The 26,871-nt window shown below is 39.9% G+C and overlaps 1 protein-coding gene across 1 annotated transcript in view; it reads right to left on the reverse strand.

Annotated features, from left to right (window-relative positions):
• Positions 1–320: 320 nt before the first annotated feature.
• CHSY3 (chondroitin sulfate synthase 3) overlaps positions 321–26,871 on the reverse strand; it is a gene marked incomplete at its 5' end in the record, with an annotated part of 477,961 nt that continues 451,410 nt past the window's right edge. Inside the window, one exon of the mRNA XM_029617086.1 lies at positions 321–2,668. Coding sequence (XP_029472946.1) covers positions 1,106–2,668 — 1,563 coding nt within the window. The remainder of the gene's footprint in view (positions 2,669–26,871) is intronic.

A 26,871-nucleotide genomic window follows, 5' to 3' on the forward strand; every position in this document is an offset into this window, starting at 1 on the left:
CAGGGACTTATATTACTAAGGCTAAAATGAAACATCTTTCTACAAGAATTTGGAAGGCATGTTAATTTCATAAGAGCAATATTTTATGAGAAATTAACTTAGAAACATAGTCTTTAGCTTCTGCTTAAAATACTTGTGTTTCTCCTTAGACTTCTTACAAAAATATATTACAATATAATCAAAGGTGTGAAACTGTAAATGATAATCCAAAGTACCTCTATTACCTCTGCTCAAAGCCTGACTTCAAGAAGGAAAAAAAAACCCATACGTAGCACTGAATAATATATATATATATAAAAAAAAGAGACAAAGCAATTTGCTCCATGTTTGTGAAAAAGAATACTGTTATGGTTGTATTTTATTATAAATAACCATGTTCTCTCATAGTTTATCTTCTTGCCAGCAAATGAAGGACATCAGTTCACAATGTTTATAGAATATACAGTACACGATTAATTGATTAAATCATGTTCCCTTGAGAAAATAAAGTTCATTCGCATTTAGAGCAGACAATGTGAGGAACACAGAATAAGACAATTAGGACCTTGGTAGCCAGTACCGGTTGTTTGTGGAAAGAATCTCAATTTTTTAAAAATAAAGATACAATCATAGTTATTCATTTACTTTAAAAATTCTAAAGAGGAGGAAAAGTAGTGTTTATATATTTAAGTCTTCATATAAATTATGAAACTCAAGTTTATGTTACAGAGTCCCTTCCCCAGAGGAAGCATAAAGCACTTTTGTGGTACCTTCACCAGTAAATATTTGTATCACATTAAGTTAAAAAAAACCCCCCCACAAAGATTGATATTGCATCCTGAATCCCAAAGAATGTATTTTTCTGATGCAGTCTTTCACGATGGATGTGCTCCAAGGAATTACACGACTCACTGCAATGATTTAACACAATGCCAAATAAAGAGATAAGAAAATAATAGCACACCTGATCACTTCAGTCAGGAACTGAAATATCAGTGAGCAGCACATTTATCTTGTTCATGGACAACATACATCCTCTGGAAGACAACAAAGAGGAGTTTATGGACATGATGGCAAAATAATTAAGTGAGGTAAACTCCCCTAAAACTTGGAACGAGCAGATGTGTCAGGAGAATGTTCGGTTATATCCAACACCTAAACGTTTTTCTAACCAGAGCTCAGCCAGTTGCATAGTAGATGCAAATGTACTAGCTTTGGACCCCAAGCACATCTTGTGTTGCTTAGGATCCAAGTTAGGGTCACATTGAACAGGGTGAAAAACATGTACAACTCCTGGCTCTTGGCTTCTGAAGACTTTTAACCCAGAAGCTATGACTTTAGTAAAGAGGTCTACATCCTCTAGTCCCCAACCTTGTATTGAGGTATCGAATCCACCAACCTTCACTAGATCACTTTTGTAAATGCAAGTAATTCCAAACCCATAGTCTCTCCAAAAACCTGTTTTCTTGGTGAAAACAAAATTACTGTTATCAGGAGGATTGCCACCATAAGTTACTTTTGGATCATATTGGCTGAAAACAATTGGATAATAAACTTGCTGTCCCTGGATAGTATTATCTCTGCATCTCTGAAGAAAGTCTGCTGTAAATATCAGGTCAACATCACAGAATAGCAACAGTGTGTCATTGTCAAAGTGAGCTGAGCCTCTGTCAAGACCCAGACCTCTGGAAAATAGTCCTGGCATAGGAATAATGGTCATATCTGCCGTAGGATACTTATTATTGTATTCCTTCATTAACTCAGTGTGCTTACTGGAATCCAAGTTAGAATCTGAACTAAACAGAATTATCACTAGTTTTACGTTCTGCTTTGGAATAAGGCAAGTCTTCTCAAAGTTCTCCATAAATCTCATGAAAATGTCATACCTTCCTGTAAGAGGCACAAGAAAATGGACTTTCTTGTCACCATGTCCTCTCATTTCTTTGGCCGCTTGGAATGACGTCAAAATCTTCAAGGAATTTGAGAGAAAAGAGAAAGATGGAGAGTCACTATCAATGTTCTCCACAAGACTTGCAACATCTATCTCCTCGGCTTCTTGGAAGAAAGGTTTGCTGAAAGATTGCTGAAGATAGGCATGACGTCTTACTGGGACTGTGAGTTTCCTTCCCTTATGCCTTTTATACAAAAGAAGCAAATCCAGGATATATTCTACCCCGTAAACAGGATCTACCCTGCGATAGCCATATTGTATATCTTTGAAATCAATTAGCCTTCCTCTGGATTTAGAGTTCTCATTTATCATTTCCATTACTTGCATCACAGTATCATCCAAAGATGTACGCAGAATGCTGTTGATGCTCTGACATGGAGGTTGATTGTCAGCCATAGAGTAAAGGAGCTTACTTGTTAAAAATTCCCATTCTATGACTTCATTCCTTTTGTGTGGTTGAAAACGGTTGAAAGATGGAATCATCCCCAGCTGCTGGTCCTCTTTGCTTATCTCTGTGTTACTGAGTTTGCTCATTGCAACACTTTCCCTGTGAAGCTGGATGGTACGATAGCGCAGTTCAGAGATTTTGCGACTCAGAATGTAATTGTGTAGTCTGTACTGGTAGGCTGGTCTTTTATTCGGGTGAAGCGTTATGGCTGCATGAATTTTGTTGTTATGCAGATCCTGTATGTAACCTTTTCTGTTGTGTTCATAGTTTTCATGGAACAACTGCTGCATCTAAAAAATAAAACAAAAAGTTTTAGCATTGAAAAAATTCAATAATGCTATTAAACAGTAATTCAAAAGCTGTTTTTGCCATTGTATACATCTGAATTCAAACTGAAGTTGTTAAGAAAAAGTAGTCTACCAGATGTACCAGTAATGTTTAAAATCAACAAAAAGGAAAACATTCAAAATGCTAAATGCTATTCTTAATGAAAATAAACCTATATTTGTGAATTAAACTATGAAAGAAGAGACAACTAAATCAAGGTCTTCTATGGTGTTATACTTATTGTAAGTACTGCATATTCTACATCGAAACTAAACAAAACCTCTCACATATGAACACACTTTGATATAGTTTTAGCAAATGCATACACCGGGTTACTCTGCAAAGCACATATCTTCACTAGCATGAATACAAAATGAAAAGCTTTTCCCTGTACATAGTAAAACAACTGGTCAGGTTATGATGTGGCTACATATTCTAAGTAAACGTTTTTGTTGTTTTGAATTAATTTGGAATTACAGTACTATAGTTTTTGGCAAAGGTTTGGCTTCCTTTCAATGTTCCAGAGCATAGGTGCTATTTCTGTGGATGCTTGAGCACCCCTAATATTAGATCTGCCTCTTGCATCACCTCTTCAAACTCTTTTTCCAGCTGCTTTGGGTTTGTGAGACTGAAGAGTTGCCACGGGAGGTAGATCTGACATTGGAGATGCTCAGGCACCTACAGAATGCAAGGAGCTGGCATCTCTGGCCAAGAGCACCCGCCTTGTAATTTTAAGGCAATGTGGTTGTTTATTTTTGCGTGTCGTACATGGTATCAGTATATTCTGCTCTTGTTTCTTTTTCTCTGTGATAGACCATGTTTATTGAGCATGCCGTTTATATATGATACAAAAAACAAAAACTTCTAAGCAAAAAAATTAAAAATAAAAAGATTAGTTGAGGCAACCAGAAAGAGGAACATGATACAAAAATTGTTAGGTTCCACAGGGTACTCAGTTCTCTGAGCTTTTTCCTCCTTTCTCCTTACATCTACCAATTCACTGGTTCTCAGACATACATATTGGTCCTCCTGGCTATTAAATACGCAATCCTGACTTGTTTCTGACATCATATTAAAGCGCTAGACAAATGGAAAGAAAAATCAGACACACACTCATGCATTCACACAGGAATGTATTTAAGCTCTCTTATAGTAATCCTTTCCATGATGTTCCATGCTACATCATGCTCTATAAAGTAAACATTTCTGGGGAACAGAAATTCATTTTCTGCATGATGGTACCAAATGAATATTTAAATCTATGGAATGTGTGATTTTGCTGCTGTTGTTTTTTTGTTTTTTTTTTGTGGGCATACTTTTTTTTTTTTTTTTTTAGAGATCTTGATCTCAAAGGAAATAGTGCCTTGTCAATGTGTAACACAGAAAGTACAAAACCAAATTTACTAAAGCAAACCTTGCTATATCAGTACAAAAAGGTAAGTAACAATAATGCTATCACTTCATATTTCTTGGTCAAAATTAGCTATTGAACAAAATTTATTTTGTTAGTAGAACATTTTTTTCTACTGATAAACCCTAAAGTTTGGCATTATAGTTTAGAGAACAATTTCCAAAACGATGATGTTGTGCATCAATACCTGTACTTTTAGCAGTATTGAGAGGCTGCATTCCTGGCAGCAGGTTTATGTCAGTGGAGGAAAACTGAGCACATAAGTGGTATTTTCAAATCTTTCTGCCTTCCTTTCCAACAAAAATCTATCTGCAGGCAAAGCAGATGCAAGTGACTGCATATATTTTGTACCCTTGGCAAGATTCACAGTAAAAAAAAATACATGAATACGTTCACATTGAAAACTGATCACATTTTATTGAAAAAGGGAAAGAATAGACAATTCTCATCGTGTCCCAGCTGGTAGTGCTAATGAAATATTAATAATGCACTGAAGTATACCTTCTTTCAACGAAGTTGGCATTTCATACAAAAAAGATAATTCCAAGCTGCAAAATGTTTCACCTATCATTTTTAATACAAATTATTCCAGAACAATGATCCTCAGGAAATCTTCTCGCTTTCAAGGACATTATTAAAGAGATAAAAAAAACCCTATGGCTGCAGATGAAGGAAAGATTACATTTTCATATAGGTATTCTTATGAAATTACAAACGAAAGTAAAAATGTATGTGATCTATTAATATTACAACAGGCTAGATTTACAATTAAAGATCCCAAAAATCTTAGTAAGGTTCCATTATTTAACAATACTGTAGGGATAAGGCTCCAAGAATCCGTAGAACACACTTCCTTTTTTGTTAGGGATTGGAAAAGTTGCTTCATTTTCAGTTTAATTGTGCTAGTTTCCAAGAACTGATGCCTGCCAATTAGATGATGAATAAAATGCCAATACCCCAAAATTAAAGAGAATGCTTAGACCTGCCGAAAACACATTTACGCTGTAGTAAGATAATGGTTTTCAGAATATTCCTAATAAATATGGTGAGATAGATTTGCATTCAATGGAGGCAGTATGTATGCAAATCTAGTTCATCTATATTCAATAAAGGTTTGGATAAGTTCTTGGAGGAGAAATCCATTATTGGCTATTAATCAATTTTACTTAGGGAATAGCCACTGCTATTGATTGCATCAGTAGCATGGGATCTTCTTAGTGTTTGGGTAATTGCCAGGTTCTTGTGGCCTGGTTTTGGCCTCTGTTGGAAACAGAATGCTGGGCTTGATGGACCATTGGTCTGACCCAGCATGGCAATTTCATATGTTAAGTTCTTATTAGGGATATCCTGAAACCCTGGCCTGTTGGCAGCCCTCAAGGGCTGGGAGTGAAGACCACACAATATAACACATTACTCTATAGCAAGTGTAGGCAATTCAGGTCCTTGAGGATCCCTAACCAGTTGTATTTTCAGGATATCCATAATGAATATGCATAAGATAGATATGCAAGCATACTGTTTCAATTATATGCCAATGTATTTCATGCATATTAGGATTATCCTAAAAACCTGCTTGGTAAGAGAGCCCTGAAAACTAGAGATACCTATTCCTACTCCACAAGATGCAGAGGTGTATTCAATCCACATGAGGAATGGCAGATCTAAACTGCATAATCTAGAATTAGATTTCAATCCTAAAGATACTTTTTTTCTGCTTTTATGCTCCCTAGGGTAGGGTCAACAACCCCTGACACATAGGCCACCATGCTCTTCCTGGCACACTGCTCCTGTTTCTATGACTTCCCTGTGATTGCATTCAACACTTTTGGGACAGCTGTGCTAATCTTATGATGCAAGAGATCATCCAGCCTATGAGTTTTGAAAATGCTCTTGATGTGCGCATTGGAGAGGGAAAATTACAGCGGCAGACACGTGGTGGTCAGATGTTGGCAAAGGAGGAGGGATGCTGACAAACAGCAAACCTCTGGCACAGGAGCATCTCACTGGATACTTCACCGATAAGGTCATACTCAGATTGAAGTTCCATCTATAGATTTTATGTTGGATCCTGTTAGTTAGCAGTCAAACAGGACACTAAGAAGAGAACTATAATGTCACTACGATAATATCAGAAGGGTAACCTAGGTAGGTCCAGTGGCAGTGCTATGCAGATAGACCCTAGTTGAATCTCCCAAATCAGTTTACCTCTCCCTGTGTCAGATAAAGCTGGGGATGTTGAAGAGTCAATGTTGGGGGGGAATAGAGCCATGGTCATTGCTTAAAGGTACAATCTAGTGGCCAAAGCCATAACTCATAATTACCGAGTGCTGGAAGGAGCCTGGATGTATTGACCTGGCCAAAGGACTATCACTACAATGACTAGGTTAGATATATTCGATAATGTCCCGGGGAAGCACTCACTGGCCAGCTGCCGGCGTGTGGAGTCTACTGCTGCTGCTTTGGAGCAGCAAGGTAAAACACAAAAATTATTATAGCTAGGAAAGAGTGAGGGGTCGTGGAGGAGAGAGGAAAGGTAGGAAGGTTAGGTAGAGGTATAGGGAACTGGGGAAACCCTACTCGTATCGCCGTGCATTGTCTTTTTAAATCCCCCCCCCCCCCCCGTGCGTGGTGGATGCTACCTACCCGCAAATGCACGTGCGGATATTAAAATCAGACACGCAAGTGTGTGTGGATATCATTATAAAATAGCAGTATCCATGTGCGTGTGCTGGGAGCCATGTACACATGGACGCACTCGTGATCCTTTGAAAATTGACCCCTAAGCATACCAAAACTGAGTGGAGGTGTTCCCAGGGATTGGGATGGGAAAGAGTTTGAACTTATGCGCATATTTTACCCTAAAATTTCCCAAAACATATCTGCACACACAACAGCAGATGCAATTGTGTATAGGTAGTTTTGGTGGGATAATTTTCAAAGTGAACAGGTGCACATAAATTCGCTTTGAAAAGAGTTGTAACTTATTTGCATATTTGCCTTCTAATTTATGTCGGCTGTCACAAAATTATCCCTTAAAGTTCTCTCTTTTATTTATTTTAATGTGTTTGGTATTAGTTTTGTTTTCTTGATAAGGGGTTTTTTTTTAATTTATTTATGTAGATGTAACATCATCAATTGTCCTTTGGTTTACTTTCATCTTTCCACCACCATTTGCTCATTCTCTCACAAGAATTGTAGCGCTTTGCTTCATATGCAAAGCACAACTATAAATTCATGCATATCATGGGACATCAGAACTGCATCATCCTATCCTAAAAACCTGCAACCTCTTGATAATTCTAAAGCTCCCTTCTCATGTTCTGCCTGCAAGTATGAATCATAAAGTACTTAATGGCTCTCTCTCTCTCTCTCCTGCCTTCTGATGTATTTTTTGTTTTAGTTAATACCAAGTTATCAGTTTCAAGGGGGGATTGAGGGAGGGTGGGTGCTCGTGAACTGTGATGAAGATGGCTGCTTGTTAATTTGGCTCTTCTCAAACCACTGAAGATTAATGCCAGAATATTCAAACGCTGGCGCGCACAAATCTCGGCAGATAAGCGCGTGGCTGGGCAGCGTGCTTTTTAAACATGCCTGGCTACACGAGTATCTGCTGGTACGTGCAGAAGTGCCGGCAGATCAAAAAGGGGTGGGCCAGGGGCCGGCAAGGACAGTGCCATTAGACGCTGTCCCGGGGAAGCACGCACTGGCACTTGGCAGTTACTTTGGCTCCAAAAATCGGGGATAGCTGGGGTTAGCTTAGGGGTATAGGAAAGTTCCCTCTCAGTCCGCTCCTTAATTGGAGCAGACTGGGAGGGAAATGGGCAAAGGCCCGATTGCGTTGCTGCTTGTACTTTACAAAATTCCCCCCCTCCACGCGTGCGAGTCGCAACCCGCCCACCCATGTGCATGCCAATATTAAAATTGGGCACACGTGCACACAGGAATCGTATTTTATAACATGTGCGCACCGACGCTTTGACTCAGATGGTCATGGCTTCAGTCTGTGCTTTTAAACTGTTTCATTTTCCACTTGGTATAGATGCTCCTGCTGCAAGGTTAAAAGTGATTTCATTTCATTTTCATTTATTAAGATTTATTAATCGCCTAACACTTAAAAAGGCCTAGGCGATATACAAAAGTACATACATATTACAACATAAAACCATACATTGCAGACAAGTGTTAGTTTCACAGAAACCAAAACAACAGTACTAGAGATTATTAGTACATATAATGTTGTAAACATCTCTACAGTTCTATAACTAAAATCTCAAGCATAACATATCATTTTTATTACAAAAGGCAGAATAGTGATGTCCATCCCACTTATTTACCATTAAATGCAAAGTGAAGCAGATGTTCCTTCAAAGCTGTTTTAAACTTTCTAATTTCATCGAGAGATCTAAGATCAAAAGGAAGGAGATTCCATACAGTAGGTGCCACTATAGAAAAAGAGGTCTCCCTAGTAGAAGATAACCGAGCCTGGCGAACTGGGGGAATCTCTAACATATTAAGTTGAGACGATCTTAAGGTTCAGACCGGATTGTACGTCCGTAATAAGGCATTAAACCAAAACATAAACTCAGGCAGATGTAATTTATAAACTAACATCCCTATTTTAAACACAATGCGTTCCTTCACTGATAACCAGTTAAGTCTATAGAGAATTGGTGAAATGTGTTCATAACGTGGAACGTTAGAAACCAGCCTCGCAGCAGAATTCAATAAGAGTTGTACTGATTGAATTATATATTTCGGCAGACCAATGTATAACCCATTACAATAGTCAATGTGGGGGAAAATAATGGCACGAACAACCATAAGGAAATCCTTGTCATATAGCAGATGCCGTAATCCACATAATAGGCGAAGTTTATAAAAACCTGATCTGATCAACGATTTTATTTGGGGTTTGAATGATAAAGTGGAATCAATCATGATACCCAAGCTCTTGACAGGCTTAGTCAAGAGGAAAGAAGAATCACCTATTGAAACTGTATCCGATAAAGGTATTATCTGAGGTCGGTGAATTAATAGCATAGTGGTCTTAGCAGTATTTAACAATAACTTGTTTTGTTTCAGCCATGTCTTAATGGCATCTAAACAGACAGATAATGAATTTACTGTATCCTGCCATGAATTCTGGACTTTGATATAAAACTGAATATCGTCTGCGTATATCTTAAAACCGTCCACAATAGTAGCTAACAATTTGGTGATAGGTGCAAGATAAATATTAAACAACATATCATGGAGTTCAACATTAAAGGGTTCAACATTAAAGGGTTTTGTAAAAATATTTTTCTATGCTGACATCTAAATAGAGTTTTGTGTTTTGACTGATCTTTGTTTGCTAAGTCTTTTTTCATTTTCCTGTTTTTCTTGATGATCCAGGCATCATTATGTACTTTTTTCAAGACATGTTAGAGCTGCTGGGGAGTGGTTTTTATTTTTGTTTCTATTCTTATGGATTTGCAGATTAGCATTGTGAATATGTATGAACATATTAATGATGTGCCTTGGTATTGCATCAGGTGTATTTCTGCCAGTGCTAAAGTGTGTTGCCATCAGTTCTAGTTCCTGTTCCATATGTGAATGATTTTTAGCTCAATATGTTTGAGCCAGGTTCATGAGGTAGTCTCTCTTTAGGGCATGTGACTGCTCCACCAGTTTTTCTGGTTGTCACCTTGTTAGTTGACATTTGCCTGTGTTATTACTGTTTGCAGGCAATGTAAGAAGGCAACCAATGGGCTATAGTATCACGAAGCATGCTATAAATCCGCTGCTCACACTTAGATATAGTTATATCAATAGTGCCACAAAAATACATGGCCAAATATTTCAAACTTCTGGCACCCAATAAAAACGATAATTGGAGAAAGGTATAACAACGGCCTAACAAACTGAGGGGCATAATCTCAGATTTATGACAATTAACCATACCACTGAAATATGAGAAAAAAAAGTGATGACATTGATAAGTATAGGGACCACAATCTCAGGAACATGCACATATAATAGGATATCATCAGCATATGCAGATAACTTATTCAATATCCCCAAATATACGCCTGCAAAAAAAGGGACAGTTTAAGGGCCTTCCCAGTCGGGGACAACAATTACATGTGTAAGGTGCATTTTTAAAAGACATTTATGCATGTATGTTTTCCAACTGCTCACGTATTTTTATACACCTAATTATTTATTTATTTAAAAACTTTTCTATACATTCATTCAGTAAATTAACCATCACAATGGTTTACATAAAGGCACATGTAGTAATAGATTTTAATTAGGATAGCTAAAACATTATAAACGTGCCAAAAATATGCGGTAACAGGATTCTTTCAAAATAAAACTAAGTATTGATTTTTGTTAGGTTGAAGTTACTATTGCAGTTCATATATAAAGAAAATAATCTTTAGTGTATTTAAAGGTGGGAAAGAAAAGGAAATTAAAAACTATGTATTCGGTGCTGGGTTATGCTCTTATTTGCTCTCTTCATTCTCTTTGTAAAAATTATCTGGTGTAAATGATATTAAACATGTTTATTGTGTAGTACTGACTGGACGGGAGATCTGAGTGAATTGAGAGGAGTTCAAGCTGAAGAACCAGGAGGATGAGCTTTAAAAGGACTAGGTGAACTGGTGGACTAATTGGTAAAACTGGTAATTTCAATACCTGCATGTTATTAAAATACACCAACTTAAGTGGGCAAGTCCTACTTTACTTTCATGTGTAAAATATACGCACCTATAATTTTTAAATAGGTGGGTAACGTACGTGTGTTCAATGTATTGATATATGTGGTTTCAAGGCACTGCATACTTGTAAGTCAACATACGCGCATATGCTGCGGGGAAGAGCACATATTTTTATAAAACATGCATTCATCATATGCACCTGTTATAAAATACTATAGTAAATCTTCGCATGGCCACATACAAGACTGTATGCAGTCATGCAGAGGTGTTTGAAAGTTATTCTCCCTGATTCTACTCAGATTGTAAAAAGCATCAGAATTTCAAGTTTTAATAGAATGGCGAGGGGAACAATTTAAAAAATTGACATTAACATGAATGTTCTTCATCCTAACAGGAATTATGCCATGCACATCAACAAACATTTTTGGTGCGGGGAAGCCTATTGAGTCAGACTGTCATTTTCACTTGTTGACAAATGCATCCCCCTCCTTGCTTAGCAATGAAAGTAATTCTCACAAGAAAAAAGGTTAAGCATCTGAAAAGTGAATTTTCAATTTAACTCTTGCTTCTCCAAAACTAGGGATTATCTATGCCTATCCCAGAAGGTATGCGGCATGCAAAGGGGATTATCAGTGCTGAGGAACTGAAGAAAAAAAATCAAGAGATTGAGGTTAGGTCTCAGGTATTGAAGCAGGTATGGAAAAAGTAGCAGACTAGGTAGGCCCTGTGGGCTTTATCTGCCATCATGTTCTCTGTTTCCATTTTAAGACATCATGCCCATTTGTTCTTGTATTGAAGTAAGAATATAAACAGACTAAGGGGTAATTTTTCAATAGGATATATGCGCATAAATGTAGCATATTTTTCTTGTTTTTATTTAGTTTTTTTAGATTTATATTCCACTTTTCACCCTTTTTTCAGCGCTTCAAAGTGGATTACGTAGCATATATTGTAGCAGTTTTCAAAAGCCCATTTACATACATAAAACCCAGTCTTAAGCATGTAAATCCTTTTGGAAATTACCCCCTATGACTGCAGATAAGAACCATTAGGCCCCATTACTTTGCCCAATTCCATTCCTGGTGCAATGTCATAGACCCCAGTGTTTGCCCATTGCATTTTTTAATTCAATTACCATTTTTGTCCTATGTACCTTCCCTAGAAGTCCTTTTCATGTGCCACCTTTTCCATGAAGAAATATTTTCCAGTGTTGCTCCTGACTCTACCCTCTTGTGGACTCTTGTTCTAGAGTATTCTTTCCTTCTTCCTGTATCCTGTCTCTACCTTTCAGGTGTTAAATTATCTCAACTCTCCTATAGGATATCAATATTTATGTCCTTAAGTCTCATCTCTTCTCATATGGCTTTTAGTATAGACTTTGCACCATTTTGGTAGCCATTCTTTGGACCACCTCCAGCTTGTCTATATCTTTCTGGAGGCATGGCCTCTGGAACAAGTCACAGTATTCTAGGTGATGTCTCACCAACGATTTGCACAGAGACATTATTATCTTTCTTTTCCCCATCGGTTATGCATCTATTTTTATTCCCAAGCTTTCCTCTGGATCTAGCCACTGCCTTATCACATTGTATCGCTACCTTGAGTTCATCAGATAACCCAAAGGTGGCTGTGTCTGATGAGGTATTGCTCAATCTTAAATGCCTCATTTCTGCTTCTCTATTGGCATGCAAGCTGAGATGTACTATTAAGGTTGGGCACATTTTGCACATTTGGGATATTGTAAAAACGATAATATGATCTCTCAGGGATTTTATATGTGAAATTATTTTTAGTTTTTATAATCTTGTATTTTTTAATCTGTAAAACCTATAAATACTATACTGCTAAGCACATTACTGCCTTCTTTTGCTATTCTTAAATTTGCCCTGGAGATATAGCTTCCTGCTGAATAATTTGTGGCGCACAACAAGCACTGTGGTTGGCAAGACTTCGTTTAGCCTGCAGCTCTTCTTGCTAGTTAAATTTCAATGCTGGTGAGAAATGAGGGCGATGCAATCATGCTCTAAGGAATGCTGACCTGCAAGAGGTAGAGAAAATTATGGCAAGCTAAGTCGGTGACTAGAAGCAATATGTCATTTTAAATGTTAGATAAACACAATAGTCATAATATGCAAGTGTATTATAATTTGCCTTGCAAATGTACAAACTCCTGTTAGCCACTATGATTAAATGATACTAAAAATAAAAAAACGATCTTATTACATACAATGCAAGTGCCTAAATCATCTTTCTATTATTAGCAAATCAGTACATAAAAGGCAGTACAAAATTGGTGTGTTTGGAAGGTTATTTTCAAATAGATGCTTTTAAGGCTTAATAATGAAGATATCTATAAAAATCTATATTTAAAAGGCATTAAATAAAAGGCATTAAATAAATACTCTATGTCCCCCTATACTGTGCCTAACAAAATCATACTATAAGCAGCATTACAGCAAAATTGCCACTAATGTAGAGGATATAGCAAGGCTGCTTGCGAATTACATTTATCATCTTCAAACATCTGGGGCTGTAAAATAGCCACTAGCACAGACTGAAATTTGTAAATGCTATTTAGAATTGTGAATTCAGTGGGTCTCATTCAACTGAGGAGAGAACCGATATTGTCATCTTCAAAATCGTTTTTTATAAATAGACCAAAAATACAAGGGATTAGATGGCAGTTCCAAGGAATTATCCAGGGGTTATAGAAACTCTCATCCCCATGTCTCAGTTCAAATCCATCCCAGGTTGGTAGTCATGGTTGTTAAAAAAGCTATTTGATGAACTGCAATATACAAAATGCTTTGCTAGTCTCGGTTCAGTTCTCAGGGAACGGACATCCACTAGGAGTGTGCAGGGATTCTTTTTTTTTTTTTGCATTTTGATTTGTTTCATTTCATTTATTCATTTATTGTGCATGCTATTTTCCAACAGTGCACACGGAAAAACATTCTAGTGCATGCAAAGGTTGGCCGCCAGCCTCACCTACCCACTTTTTTTTTTAAAAGGCCCCCCTGCGGGGCTTGCTCTATCCACATCTTAACCCATAGCTAATGCCATGGATTCCAAAGGGGGCAGGAATGATCCCCCCCAGTCTCTCCTGCAGCACTGGTGCCATTTTACAAAATGGCAGGTCAGCCGGCACCATTCTGGTGTATGCACTAGCGATCGTTCCTGCACTCTTTGGAGCCCATATAATTTGCTATGGGGAAATGCAAGAGAGGGAATAGGGCTGGCAACTGTAAATGAAACAAACCTTTGTATAACCTTTGTATAAAGTTATTTTTACATTGTTTACGCTGTCACCTGTTACATTGTTTCTCTGTTTTTTTGGTTTCTGCGTATTTTGGCAAACAGCCTGTTGAGCTTGTATCTTTAATTCCTCGCTGCACCTCTGTTTCTCTGTAATCCCTTCCCTGATACCTGTTTATTGTAATTTCCAACCTGTAGTTCTGCTGTAAACCGATATGATATCGCTACTAATATCGATATAGAAAAAAGTCTTAAATAAAAGGAAAACGAACACATTTTGGTTTAGTTTTCTTTCCATTTGTTTACAAAATGAAACGTGAAACGTCACTGGCATTTTCATTTCGCAATTCATTTTATGTTTCATCTCTTTATTGAAGACAACAAATATTTGGCCGACGGCAAATTCATCATCATATCAACGAAAGCATGTTCTTAATAATCATTTAAAAAAAAAACGAAGGCACTAATCGGCACCACTTTTGGCAGTTTCACCAGAGGTCAGAGGGATTTCATTTTTCAACTTTTATTTATTATTAAAAAAATAACCAGAATACAACCTACAATATACTAGGAAAACCAAATATACATCGAGGTCCATATCTAAAGGCATTTAGCCAGATAACTTGCAAGTAATCTGGTTAAATGCCTACTTTTAAATATTTACGGTACTTGTATGGCTACATTTTAGATGGATAAGTCATTACCCAGATGAAATTTATCCTAATAACTTTGGGGTGTTTTGGGGGCGTTCTGGGGCGGAGCTATGTTACCTGGCTAACTCGGATGATTTTCAGCTACAGCTAGGTAAGACGGCTGGAGAGCGTGAACTGGCTAAATTCAGAAAGAAAAAAAAAAAGGTACTGCGCGGCCCTTACATAGAAATTACAGCCCTACTTCCCCAAAGTGCCAAAAAAGAGCCCTGCTGTTCAAGCCCCCCCCCCCCCAAATACAAAATAAAGATAAAAATTTCTCGGACCCTTTCGGCAGCCGCCCCCCTCCCACTCCTTGGTAAGGAAACATTGATCGGGAATGCCCCTTCCCCTTTTCATCCACCGCATCCATCTTAATCCCCCTCCACCCACCCTTTAAAAAGCCTTTCCAGCTTGCAGGGATGACCGTATGCTGCGATCCCGACTGCATCCAGCGTTTCTGCGACAACACTAGTAGCTTATACCCAGCACACGGCAATCTCGGCAGCGGGAAAGGATTTCTAAAGGCATCGGATGGATGGCAGAGTTAGAACTCGGATGCAGGGTGAGGCAGGAAAGAAGAGGAGAGGGGAGGGGGCATTGCCAATCAATGTTCTCTTACTGGGAAGAGGAGAATAGCTGCTGAAAACACCCAAGGTATATATAAAATACATTTTTTGAACTTGGAGGGATTTAGGTAAGGTGAGGGGTTGGGCTCAGCAGGGCCCTTTTTGGCACTTTGGATGGTGGTGGAGGTGGTAGGGGACTGTGATTCAGGCCAAAAGGCCTGCTGGTATTTATTTATTTATTTAAATTTTGTAGCCATTTCACTGGTTCTCTTATTCTGACTCTAGTCAGCTATGCTTAAAGTTATTGGCCACCTGCAGTCAGATAATTTTAAACATAATTGGCTATATTCAAACATAGCCAGTTAGGTTTAAAGGTTATCCTGCTTAACTACCTTTATCTACTGGATATCCCATAGAACTTATCTGGCTGACTTTAGCCGGATAAGTTAACCGTTTTGGGGGCTTGGAATTTGGCCCCCCCCATTGAATCTGTAATCGATAAACGTGTCAATTTACAGGACAACAAACAAACAAGTCTGCTCACACTTGCTCTGTTTTTGTTTTACTTTACTCTAGCCCACTCCTTTTCTCTTGAAAACACATGGCCATTTATCCCTCATTCATCTTCACATCCACACCATAACCACACACAACTCCTCAGCTTACAGATACACTTAGAGTCTTAGCTCCCCCTCCCACATACCCATTAAAGAATCTTCGAACTCCTTGGGTAAAATATTCTGGAAGCATCTTTTCGTAGCATAAATATTGTCACATGCATTGCTCACTTAAAGAAATACATGGAAAGGGTAATCAGAAACCCACTTTTCATTATCCATTTCTTCAATATCGTAAAAGCTGTAAATATAAAACTGAACAATTTTCTGCAGTACTCCCATAAACTGTTGAGAAGTCTCCAGTAAAAGCCTCTGATCTCCATTTTTTCTCAAACTCGGTCCAAATTTTAACATATTACAAGAATGCTTAAAAACTGTCCATTTTCAGGGAAGAATTTAATTTAGAAATACAACTCAATGTATTTACAGAAGCAAATGTTATCATGAGAAATTCTACTAGGACTCGTGAGGACAAAGGCAACTATTGTATCAACGAGTGCCATTCAGCCTCTTGCTAGTAGATGAAAGAATGATTTTATTTATAAAATTTTATATTCCGCAACTTCCAGAATTTGTGTCCCAGGCAGATTCCAAAATAAAACATTCATAAAATATTCACAAAACACAAAACTTTTCAAAAAGTTTTAAAACTGAAGTTCTTTAAATTACGCATAGGCCTATACAAACAACTAAGCCTTCACCCCTCTCCTGAACATATATTGATCCCCAGAAGACACTGTCAGACCCTGAACAGGTACTTTTTTGTACTCTAGTCTGTGAATGGGCTTCTGAATATTTTGGCAATGAAAATGTATCAATTAGGAGGCCAACTGGCTATCCTACAAACATTTGCATGGCTGTATTATGAATATTTATTTATTTATTTATTTATTTAACAAGGAATATATGCTGCCAGACTGCCATGAGGTTTTTTTTTTATATTTCACTTTGCTGTGTAGTGACTGAAGAGATGTGGAGGTATTCATCCATGAATGTCTTCAGTCTTAAATCACTTGGCTGTTGTAGTAATTGATGTGGTAATTCATGTATGGGAAAAAAAACCCCAGAGAGTACTTATCATTGCTACTGGTTCTACACCATTTCAACATGAAACTAGTCCAGGGCACTTGACCAAATGTAAACGAAGTTGGACTGATTCAGATAAAAAAAATTGTTTCTGTACAATTAGACAAATTGTCTTAATAGATCGTAATGAGGTTAACTTATGGAATGGAAACATAAGGGCCCAAGACAGAGCATTTTTAGGTATAAAAGAAATGCTGAGGTAGATCTTAAAAACATACGCGCGCACGAACAAAAAATTGGCAGCCTGCGCGCGCCGAGCCACGCAGCCTGCCTCCGTTCCCTCCAAGGTCGCTCCGAAATCGGAGCGGCCTCGGAGGGAACTTTTCTTCCACATACCCCAACCTTCCCCACCCTTCCCCTATCTACCGCACCCCCCAGCCCTACCTAAATCCCCCCCTACCTTTGTTGGGCAAGTTACGCCTGCTTGAAGCAGGCATAACTTGCGCGCGCCACCTCGGCATCCCCCGGCACAGGCCGCAGTGCCGGGGGACTCGGGACTGCCTCCCCAGCCCACCCCCAAACTGTTGCCATGCCCTCGGACCCGTCCCGGACCGCCCCCTGATCCCAGACACGCCCCCCGGACATGCCCCCTCCCGCCCCTTGTACGAAGCCCCGGGACTTACAGGCATCCCGGGGCTTTGCTCAGGTAGAAAAGGCACAATTTGGCAGCCTCTGTTTCTGTGTGCAGGGCGAGGAGAGTGAGGAGTCAGAGCCAGGAAGAGAGGAGTGCATCTGGCAGCCCTGCAATCTGTTGTTCTCCTGAAGAACTAATTATTGAGAGGGAGAAACAGACGTTTTTGCTCTGAGGGGTAGATTAAAAAAAAACGCGAGGGCGTCCATGTGCACACCAGTTTTATAACATGTGCGCGCTGACACGTCCATGTTATAAAATCAGATACCCGCACGCACATGCGCCCGATTTTATATTGGTGCCCACATGTATGTATGGGTTCCGACTTGCATGCAGATCCAGGGGGGATTTTATTTGAAAAAAATGGACTGTGACGAAAGGACCTTCCCCAGATCCCTCCAATAAAGGAGTGGACTGGGAGGGAACTTCCGTAAGTCCCTACCTACCCTACCTCCCTTTTCCCATCTCCACCTCGACCCCTAAAACCCTTCTACCTAGGTGTTTTTTATATATACTTACCTGTTCCCCTGAACAGTAGTAAGTAGCGCACGCTGGCCGGCTGCTGGCACTTGCTTCCCTAGGACAGGGCCTAATGGCCGCTGTCCCGGCCGGCCTTTACCCTGCACCCCATCCTGCCTCTTTCTTATATAGCCCAGCACTTCGGCTATGTATGTGGCTAGGCCGTTTTTAAAATGTGTTCGGCGCATACAAGGCACGGCCATGCGAATATCCCTCGAGCTTTGCGCGCGCCGCTTTCTAAAATTTGGCCATGAGAAAACAGAGAGACAGACAGCTGTTCTTGCTTCATTGCCGAGCTACATGTAAAATCCCAACAAGGAACAAAGGAGCCAAGAGCTGAGAAACTTCCTTTCCAGAGATATCTAGGCCCAGGAGCGCATGGCTGTATCACCCTCCCAAGAGACTGAGAAGTAACTGAATCTTTGCACAGAGAGTATCTTAGCAGAGGACAGAGAAGGTTTATTTCCTTGCCTCTTGTCATCAAATTCAGTATCTCATCTTAATTGCTTCAGCCTTTCAGCCAAAGTCAAGTATTTCTGGCAAATACTGGGAAAGAAAAATTGTTGGACCATGGTCTTTCTATAAAAGACTGAAACCAGGCCTGCTTTCTGTTCAATACCAAGTAAACCATTTGGGGAAGCTCCACAGGAGAGCGAGAGACCTTCCACACACTGCAGTGCTCATCCCTTTGGGTTGTCATCTAGCAAGCTCCACCATCAAGAGGGACTTCTTCATTTTCTTTTATTTCTTTTCACATAACTGTATTTGGGACAGGGTGCACTCTTTACAAACCTGTGATATTGGGGTGGATGTGTTCCCTCCTCCCCTTTTGAGTACTCAAGAGTAAAGGTAATTTTTGAAATCTGTGTACTTCATTGCTTCCCTCCAACATTTCTCTATTAGCCGCCCTTTTTACTATGCATAGGAGTATGTCGGTTATCCTGGTTAACAGACCACGTCCAATGTTATTTTTGCATTGCTTGATTTAAAATAAGAAAACTGTATACTTCACTACTGTACTTTTTCTATTTAATATTCTCGTTTGATTTACTGTCTAATTACATAATACTAGTAAAAGGGTTAATTACTGTTTTATTGTGGTGTGATGATTGTATCTGGTCTATGGTGCCAGAAGGACATAGAATTGTGGTACTGGGGTAACTGGGACCCTGTCTCATGCCCCACTCAGGCTACAAACCCGAAGAAAAATCACATTAGTAACATATTAGTAAATATAATTTCTCATGTGCGACTCCCCACACCAATCATAGGGGTAATTCATAGTCCAGATCAAGGGGGGGGGGGGGAAGAGACAATAGTTTTTTTCATTTTGACATATGCAAATAGTGGAATCCTACTTATCTGTTTCCTTCTAATCAAAACCTAAAATCAAATTGAAAAGATTGCATTGTGCTCCCAAGACAGGCAAGGGGGTTGCCTGCATGGAGCGGCAGTTGCAACCCTAAACAGAAGGCACGGGTGTAACTTTCATGGAGCAGCAGTTACAAACCTAAAAATCCTGCTGGGCAGACTGGATGGGCCATTTTGGTCTTTTTCTAACTAGCATTAAACTAGGTTAATTAAATGCCCCATAGAGTTTGATGCTTAAATTTTGGCTTCCACAGTTTTTCTGCAGATAATATTTTCCTTCCTTCCTGAAGTTGCAAGAAATTAAACTCTTGGGGAAACGATGTGTTATTTCAAAATTGTGGGGGAAAAAACTAACAGGCTGCTCATAAATATTTGTCTTACGTTTGCCAGGTTAAATCTGGCATGAAGTATTGAGTCAAAAAATGGAGGAATAGTTTTAATAATATTGAATTTCATGGCCTCTTTTATCCACATTGTAAAAATACAATAGGTTAGAATATATACATATACACAGTAAGAGCTGGATGGAAACTCTGGTGACCAAATTGCATGCTCAGTTTGTCTGAAAGCTTTGAAAGGGAACTGAAGGGAAAAACATATTATCATTATTACCTAATTATGGGTCTGATTTACTAAGGCTTTTCTCTCATTTTGTGTCTGTGGGAAAAATGCTCACTAAATGAGGCCCTATATTGGATAAACTGATCTAAAGGGAGGCTCCTTGATGCCATTTTGCAGCTGATGGGGCAGGAAAGAGTCCCGCTCTCTTCTTTCACCAGTATCAGCTCTCCATCAGCTTACAAGGTAGGACGGGAGGGTTGCCTGCCCGGGGAAGGGAGAGATCGGGACAGGGTTGGGTCTTTGATTTTGAGTTGAGGTTGGTGGAGATTCCTAACCACCAGACTGTGGGGGCAGGGGAGGAGAGCTTCTGCAGGAGTAGGAGGGGAAAGTGTGTGTGTGTGGGGGGGGGGGGGGGCTAATTTGGGTCACAAGGACCCTTTATTTTCTTGCTGTGGGTGGAAAGGAGGCGTGGAGTCTCCATTGTATTTGCAATGCTAAAGGCGCTACAGTCCGACTTTACGAAAGGCTTTATGTTCTCTAGTGAATCAGGCATTCAACTTGTGGCTGATGCCTGTTTTAAACTTGGCTTCGTAAGACAGACAAAGAGAAGGATTTGCCGACTGTGTTAGCTACACTTTTTATGAGGACTCGAGTATTTAAGGAATTATGCAGAATTCACTTTGTGGCCTGAATAAAGGGCAGAGAGGGAACCTGCAGGATGAAAGGACAAGGAATGAAGGTGAGAATGTAAATTTGGGTGCATTTGCTAAACAATGAAGGCCAGATGGATCCATATCTTCAAAAATGGTGTTATTTGCTGGAGGGTGTGATTTTATACATATTTAATAGGGATGGTCACCCCTTTTGTTTATTTTATGTGGATACATTTTTTATGTGCATAAAATCATATTTACATGCATAAAAATGCATTTTACACATGTAAGTAATGAAACCAAACAAAATTTAAAAACAAAACCAAAAACTTTTCCTGTACACACCTCTAATATTTAATGTCCTCAGAATGGAACTACCTATATAGTCATGCCAAAAAATGGTTCCTTGAATTTTCTTCACTTGAGATGACAAAACAGACATAATAATTATAGGCAATGTGTATATATTAAACCATGCTAATTCTTCCTCATGATTTTTTTTTGTCCTCAGTCTTGAGTGTTATAGAGAGTACTTGACATTACTAATAAGCCTCTTGTGATCTAATTAGTCCAGTGTTGACAGCGTCATTTCTCACTATGCTCCGAGGAATACAATGAACAGAACTTGATCAACCAGAAAGTACAGCCCCCGTATTAAGTTCCACCCATGTATATAACATCCTGTTTGTGCTGTTCTTGCTAAATATTACCCTAAACATGTAAAAAAAAAAATACGCTAGAACTCTGAAATATCTTTATTTTCCTGCTATATTTCAACTTATATTGGGAAATGGCTTCACAATCCAGGAAGGCAAGTGAAATGGAGAAAATAAATGTCTTGGACGTACCAAAGCTACAAATGGAACAAGCAATCTAACAGGAAAACACCACATAAGGCAACCATTTCCTTTCCCTTAAATTCTTTGCACCATCAATCATATTAAACCAGTTTTTGCAATACTTTCATTACAAGGTTGGGATAGCACATTCACAATGATATCTTGAGCAAAGTATTGCGACTGCCGTGTTAGTCCACAGGAGTGTGTAGAAATAAGGGGCAGCAAAACATGTCACCGACCTGATGAAGAGAAGATAACTCTCGAAAGTTAGTTTCAGATACATTATTCCATTAAAAAAGGTATCACATACAACTTGTTTGTTGACCCTTATTTCTACAATTAAATCAATCTCTCACCAACCCACCAGCCACACACAACAACACACACACACACACACACACACAGAGGGTAATGTTCAGTGATCTCCATGGGTAAAAAAGTGCTTTACATAAAAACTCTTGCCCGACATGTAGGTAAACTTATGTGTATATGGCCCATGTGTGTATAAGTTTACTTGCATGTGCAAAAGGCATTGCTGGGGCAGAATTGGGGACAAGTCTGTACTTGCCTGCATACTTTTGCATTTTCAAAAGTATATGCAAAATTTTCTCCAAGAAAACTGTGCACACATAGGGCCGGATTTTAAAACACCTAGGCGCGCCGGGCCTGTTTTCAAAGGCCCGGCCACGCACATAAGTCCCGGGTTGCTGAAAGGGGCGGTCTGGGGGGGCGGGGCAGTCCTAAATTGGAGCAGACTGGGAGGGAACTGTGGAAGGCCGCAGGCGACGGTGCGTGCAGGTTGCACAAATGTGCTCCCCCTTGTGCGTGCCGACCCCCGATTTTATAACATGTGCGCACCGGCGTGTAAAGTGTGCCTGGTAACTGACTCAAAATCTATCCGGGCTCTTATTAAATTACCCCCACAAAGAATGGCAGGAGGGAAGGGGTGGGCCTGGATTAGGAAGCAGAGTAAATTCTCTGCTCTGTTCACTCTGGCCTCACAGCCTCCCCTGCTGTATCCTGCAAGGGACAGAAGGGGAGGGGACAGATCAGAGTAGCTTTTCTCTGCTCTGAATACTTTAGCCTCACCTCTTCGGCTCCTATTCTTTGCAAGCTTCTGCCTGGGAGGGGAAGAGTTGTAGCATAAAGCAGAGGGCTCTCAGATAACCAGCAAATTTGATTAACTGGTACCCCCTATTCCTAACGTATACAGGGTTTCGTAAATTCACCTGGGGCAAGTGGATTTTCTCAGCGGGTGAGGCAGTGGTGTCTTCAGCCCGGCTGGGGTTCTGGAAGGAGGGTGCAGGATTCCTCAGCCCCGGATGGGTCTGGGAAGAGTAGACCATGCTTCTGGCCCTAACTGAAGATGGGGGAGAGATGATGGCGTCTGTAGTCTGATCAGGGCCTGGAAGAAGACAGGGCTACCACAGGGGCAGTGGAGAAGGAAAGAAGGGAGCATGAGAGATTGTGAGGGGGGAGGGGGTAGAAATGGAATTGGAGAAAGACAATAAAAGGGCAATGGGGTGGGGAGATGTAGTCATATACTCCTGTTGCTGCCATTCTCTCAAAGTAAATTATATGGTTGGAGTTGGAGTGGTAGAAGAATAAGGAAGAATGTTAGAATCTCTGCTAATATATACTAATCAGTTCCACCATATATCATGAAAGGGCCAACAAAAACACTGAAAAATCTGGAGTTTTCAGTCTTATTATCAGTAATTTCATAGTAGCAATATATATCACAGAAAGGAAGCAAAAACAATGAAGAAGAAATTTCCTGCAAAAACACAAACATGTCTCAGTAAAGATGTTCTCTGTTAAAATGTATATAGGAAGAGAAGAGTCCCCTACATATATTGACCTTTGAACAGTTTGCAGCAAGTAAAAATAACTGATGTATAATTGTTGTAACCAGCCATATGACAGATTGCATTTTTACTACATTTTTCTAAGTTTCTATGTTGTAATAGTAATGTGTTTGATGGGTGCAGCTGACCAGATTTGCATAACAGTCATTCTCACAGTACCTTTTGCAATACACTTTTTTTTTTCCTTTAAAGAAAATCATTCTTTACATATATGTTTTATTAATTTCAGTTTATGCCCTTCCCTCCGGTTTTTCTTACTGAATATGTCATGAACAATGAATGACATCACTGTTGAGTCCTTTCTAATACTTGCACATTATATTACTGCCTTCCCTTCACTGAAGCTCTTCCTAGTCTCCTCAGCCTTCTAATGACATTAATATCCTTCCTTTGCATTCTCACAATTTCCTCTATGTTTCTGCAGTAACAGGTCACTAATCCTGAATACTAGACAGTAGTCCAATGGGTGCCCACTGAAATGGCAATATCACTTCTCCTACCTGCTAATTGCTTTTTTAAAAAAATACATGCAAGACCTAATGATGCTTAGCTGACTGCTGACTGATTTGGGCCATCGTTTTTCACCATCAATTACCACCCTCAAGTCTTTTCCTGAACCACAGACCTATTTTCCCTCCTATCTGATAGGCTGTGTGCCCCTAATTATGCTCCAGATGCATTATAAGTCCTCAGTTTAATTAGAGATCTAATGTGCTGTGCTCAACACCACAGTCTGAACGAATGATATTTGAACTACCCCAAGAGTCAGACCTCAAGCAGCTGAGCTGGATTGCAAAATCCATAAGCTTATTCAACAAATGGTTTTCTTTTGGTCTCTAGAAAGATATTTTATCAGAATTTATGCTTTGTTTTCTTGCCCATATCACATTACTCAGCTCCTGCATTGTGCAGCATCATATACTTGCCAAATTGTCTTGTTTCTCTTTCCTCTTCAAATTCACATACTAATCTGCAAGGTGGAAATAAGGAAATTAAACAGTACCCTCCCTTCTTCCATCCAATTTTACTGGCATTAAAGTTTTAGGGTAAATTTTGAACATTCTTAGAGCTATATATCCAATTAAAATAACACAAGCAAGCCAGCGTCTATTAATATGTTTTTGTTAGGAAACCCTCCCCTCCTTCCCTATTATACATCTGCAAAGGCACAGCTAGACTTTGGTTTAGACTGGGATGAACATGCATCAATAATTACCAGGGATGTGATCTTTTAACATTACCAAGAACCGGTATTAATTTAAAACAAACAAAATCTGGATTATTGACACTGGCTTTACAATTGCAAACATTGCCACTATTTCTTCCAAGTATCACACAGAATCCTAAAACCTATGGGCACTGATTAATTAAAGTCAGTAACAATTAGCATGCACAATAAATTTGCTAAAGCCTTAGCACACTCGCTAAGGTGCCTGCTAATGCTTTAGCATGTGAATGGTAAACTGCACCATCAGGGATGGCGAACTCCAGTCCTTGAGTGCCACAAACAGGTCAGGGTTTCAGGATATCCACAACGAATATGCATGAGGTAGATCTGTATACAATAGAGGCAGTGCATGCAAATCTTTCTTATGCATATTCATTGCAGATATCCTGAAACCATGGCCTGTTTGTGGCACTCGAGGACTGGAGTTTGCCACCGCTGCTCTAGGTGCATGCAAAGTAGTTCAAGGAGTAAGCAAATGCAAGCATATTCCCTGGTTAATTTGCCGCTGCCAGAGTAATGCGGCAATGTATTGCTCCCCCCCAGGGAAGATGTTAGGCACTGATTGCACGTGCTATAAAAACCATCAGCTGGTCAGAGGATGTGCGTAGGAGACAAGGGAGGCATTTTGTTTGCTTGCAGCAAACATTTCAGAGACCAACAGAGAAAGATGGAATAGGGGAAAGAGTAAGGATGATGATGAGGATGGGAGAGAAGGAGTGGAGAGATATGAGAAAGAGAGAGAGAGAGAGAGAGAGAGAGATGGATGGAACACTTGGAGCCATGCATAGGAGGGAGGTTGCCTCCTCTCTCTTCCCCAACACCCAAACTCACTCAGAAACAAACACAACATTTTCTTTTAAACAAAAAGCTTGTATTGAGAAGACAAGAGAAGACATGAGAAGACAAAGTGAACTAATCATGGCACAGCAAACACAATAAATAAATGTAGACAAAATGATTATAGTGTGGGTTGTGTACGTAGGCTGGTGATTGTGTTATTCTTGCATGGATGTGCTATTTAAAGATAGTTGTACTGAGATAAGTTTGTCCAGTGTTGGAAAGATGCATGCTTGCATGATGAGGTATTTGCATAGTTGGGGTGTGTTGGTAAATTGTGATGTTTGTAAGTTATTTTGTTTATTTCCAGGACAGGTATATATACTATCTGACCATTTGTGCTGTCATAAAAATATATATTTGAAAAGGAATGTCTTCTATTAAGAAAAACTGAGGGAGTCTGAGAAGAATAGAATGGACTATTAGAAATATGGCAGTAGCCAACTCTGGGCCTTATTTTCCAATATGGCATTGGTAACGCATTAGGGGGCGTTACCAATGCAAATGAGGCTTCTTTCGTGCAGTGGGGAAACATCGTGTGCGGCGATGTTTTCGCCACGATGATTCTTTCAGGGTTTTATCGCGGTGCACGATATTTGGCACTTTTTGGAGATAGTCCCAGACAGCCTGTTGCAGGCTCCAGAGAGAGAGAGAGAGAGAGAGAGAGAGAGAGAGAGAGAGAGAGAGAGAGAGAGAGAGAGAGAGAGAGAGAGAGAGAGAGAGAGACAGACTTACTATAGTGCCTATGCCCTACATAGGTATTTGAATCCCTATGGGAGGGCTACCTACTAACTCGGGGTGGGGATTAGGTATGAGCGTCGGGGGTTGGGGGCCACTTTTGCATTCCACATGAGACCTACGGACAGAACAGTGGTCTCTAGTGCAGATTTGCTGGCCGTCGGAGTGAGGACGCTCACTCCAAGCGGAGATTTGGCCAACATTTTCTCCACCTAGCATGTTGTTGCCCAGGTAGAGTGTCCATCAAGCTAGGTGGAGAGAACGTTGCCCAAACCACTTCTTGGTGTGAGCGTCCTCACTCCGATGGCCAGCAAATCTGCACTAGAGACCACTGTTCTGTCCGTAGGTCTCATGTGGAATGCAAAAGTGGCCCCCAACCCCCGACGCTCATACCTAATCCCCACCCCGAGTTAGTAGGTAGCCCTCCCATAGGGATTCAAATATCTATGTAGGGCATAGGCACTATAGTAAGTCTCTCTCTCTCTCTCTCTCTCTCTCTCTCTCTCTCTCTCTCTCTCTCTCTCTCTCTCTCTCTCTCTCTCTCTCCCTCCCTCCCTCCCCCCCCCCCCCCCCGGAACTACCGTGGATGG

This window comes from Rhinatrema bivittatum, chromosome 1 (assembly GCF_901001135.1).
Source record: "Rhinatrema bivittatum chromosome 1, aRhiBiv1.1, whole genome shotgun sequence".
In the NCBI taxonomy this organism is placed as follows: Eukaryota; Metazoa; Chordata; class Amphibia; order Gymnophiona; family Rhinatrematidae; genus Rhinatrema; species Rhinatrema bivittatum.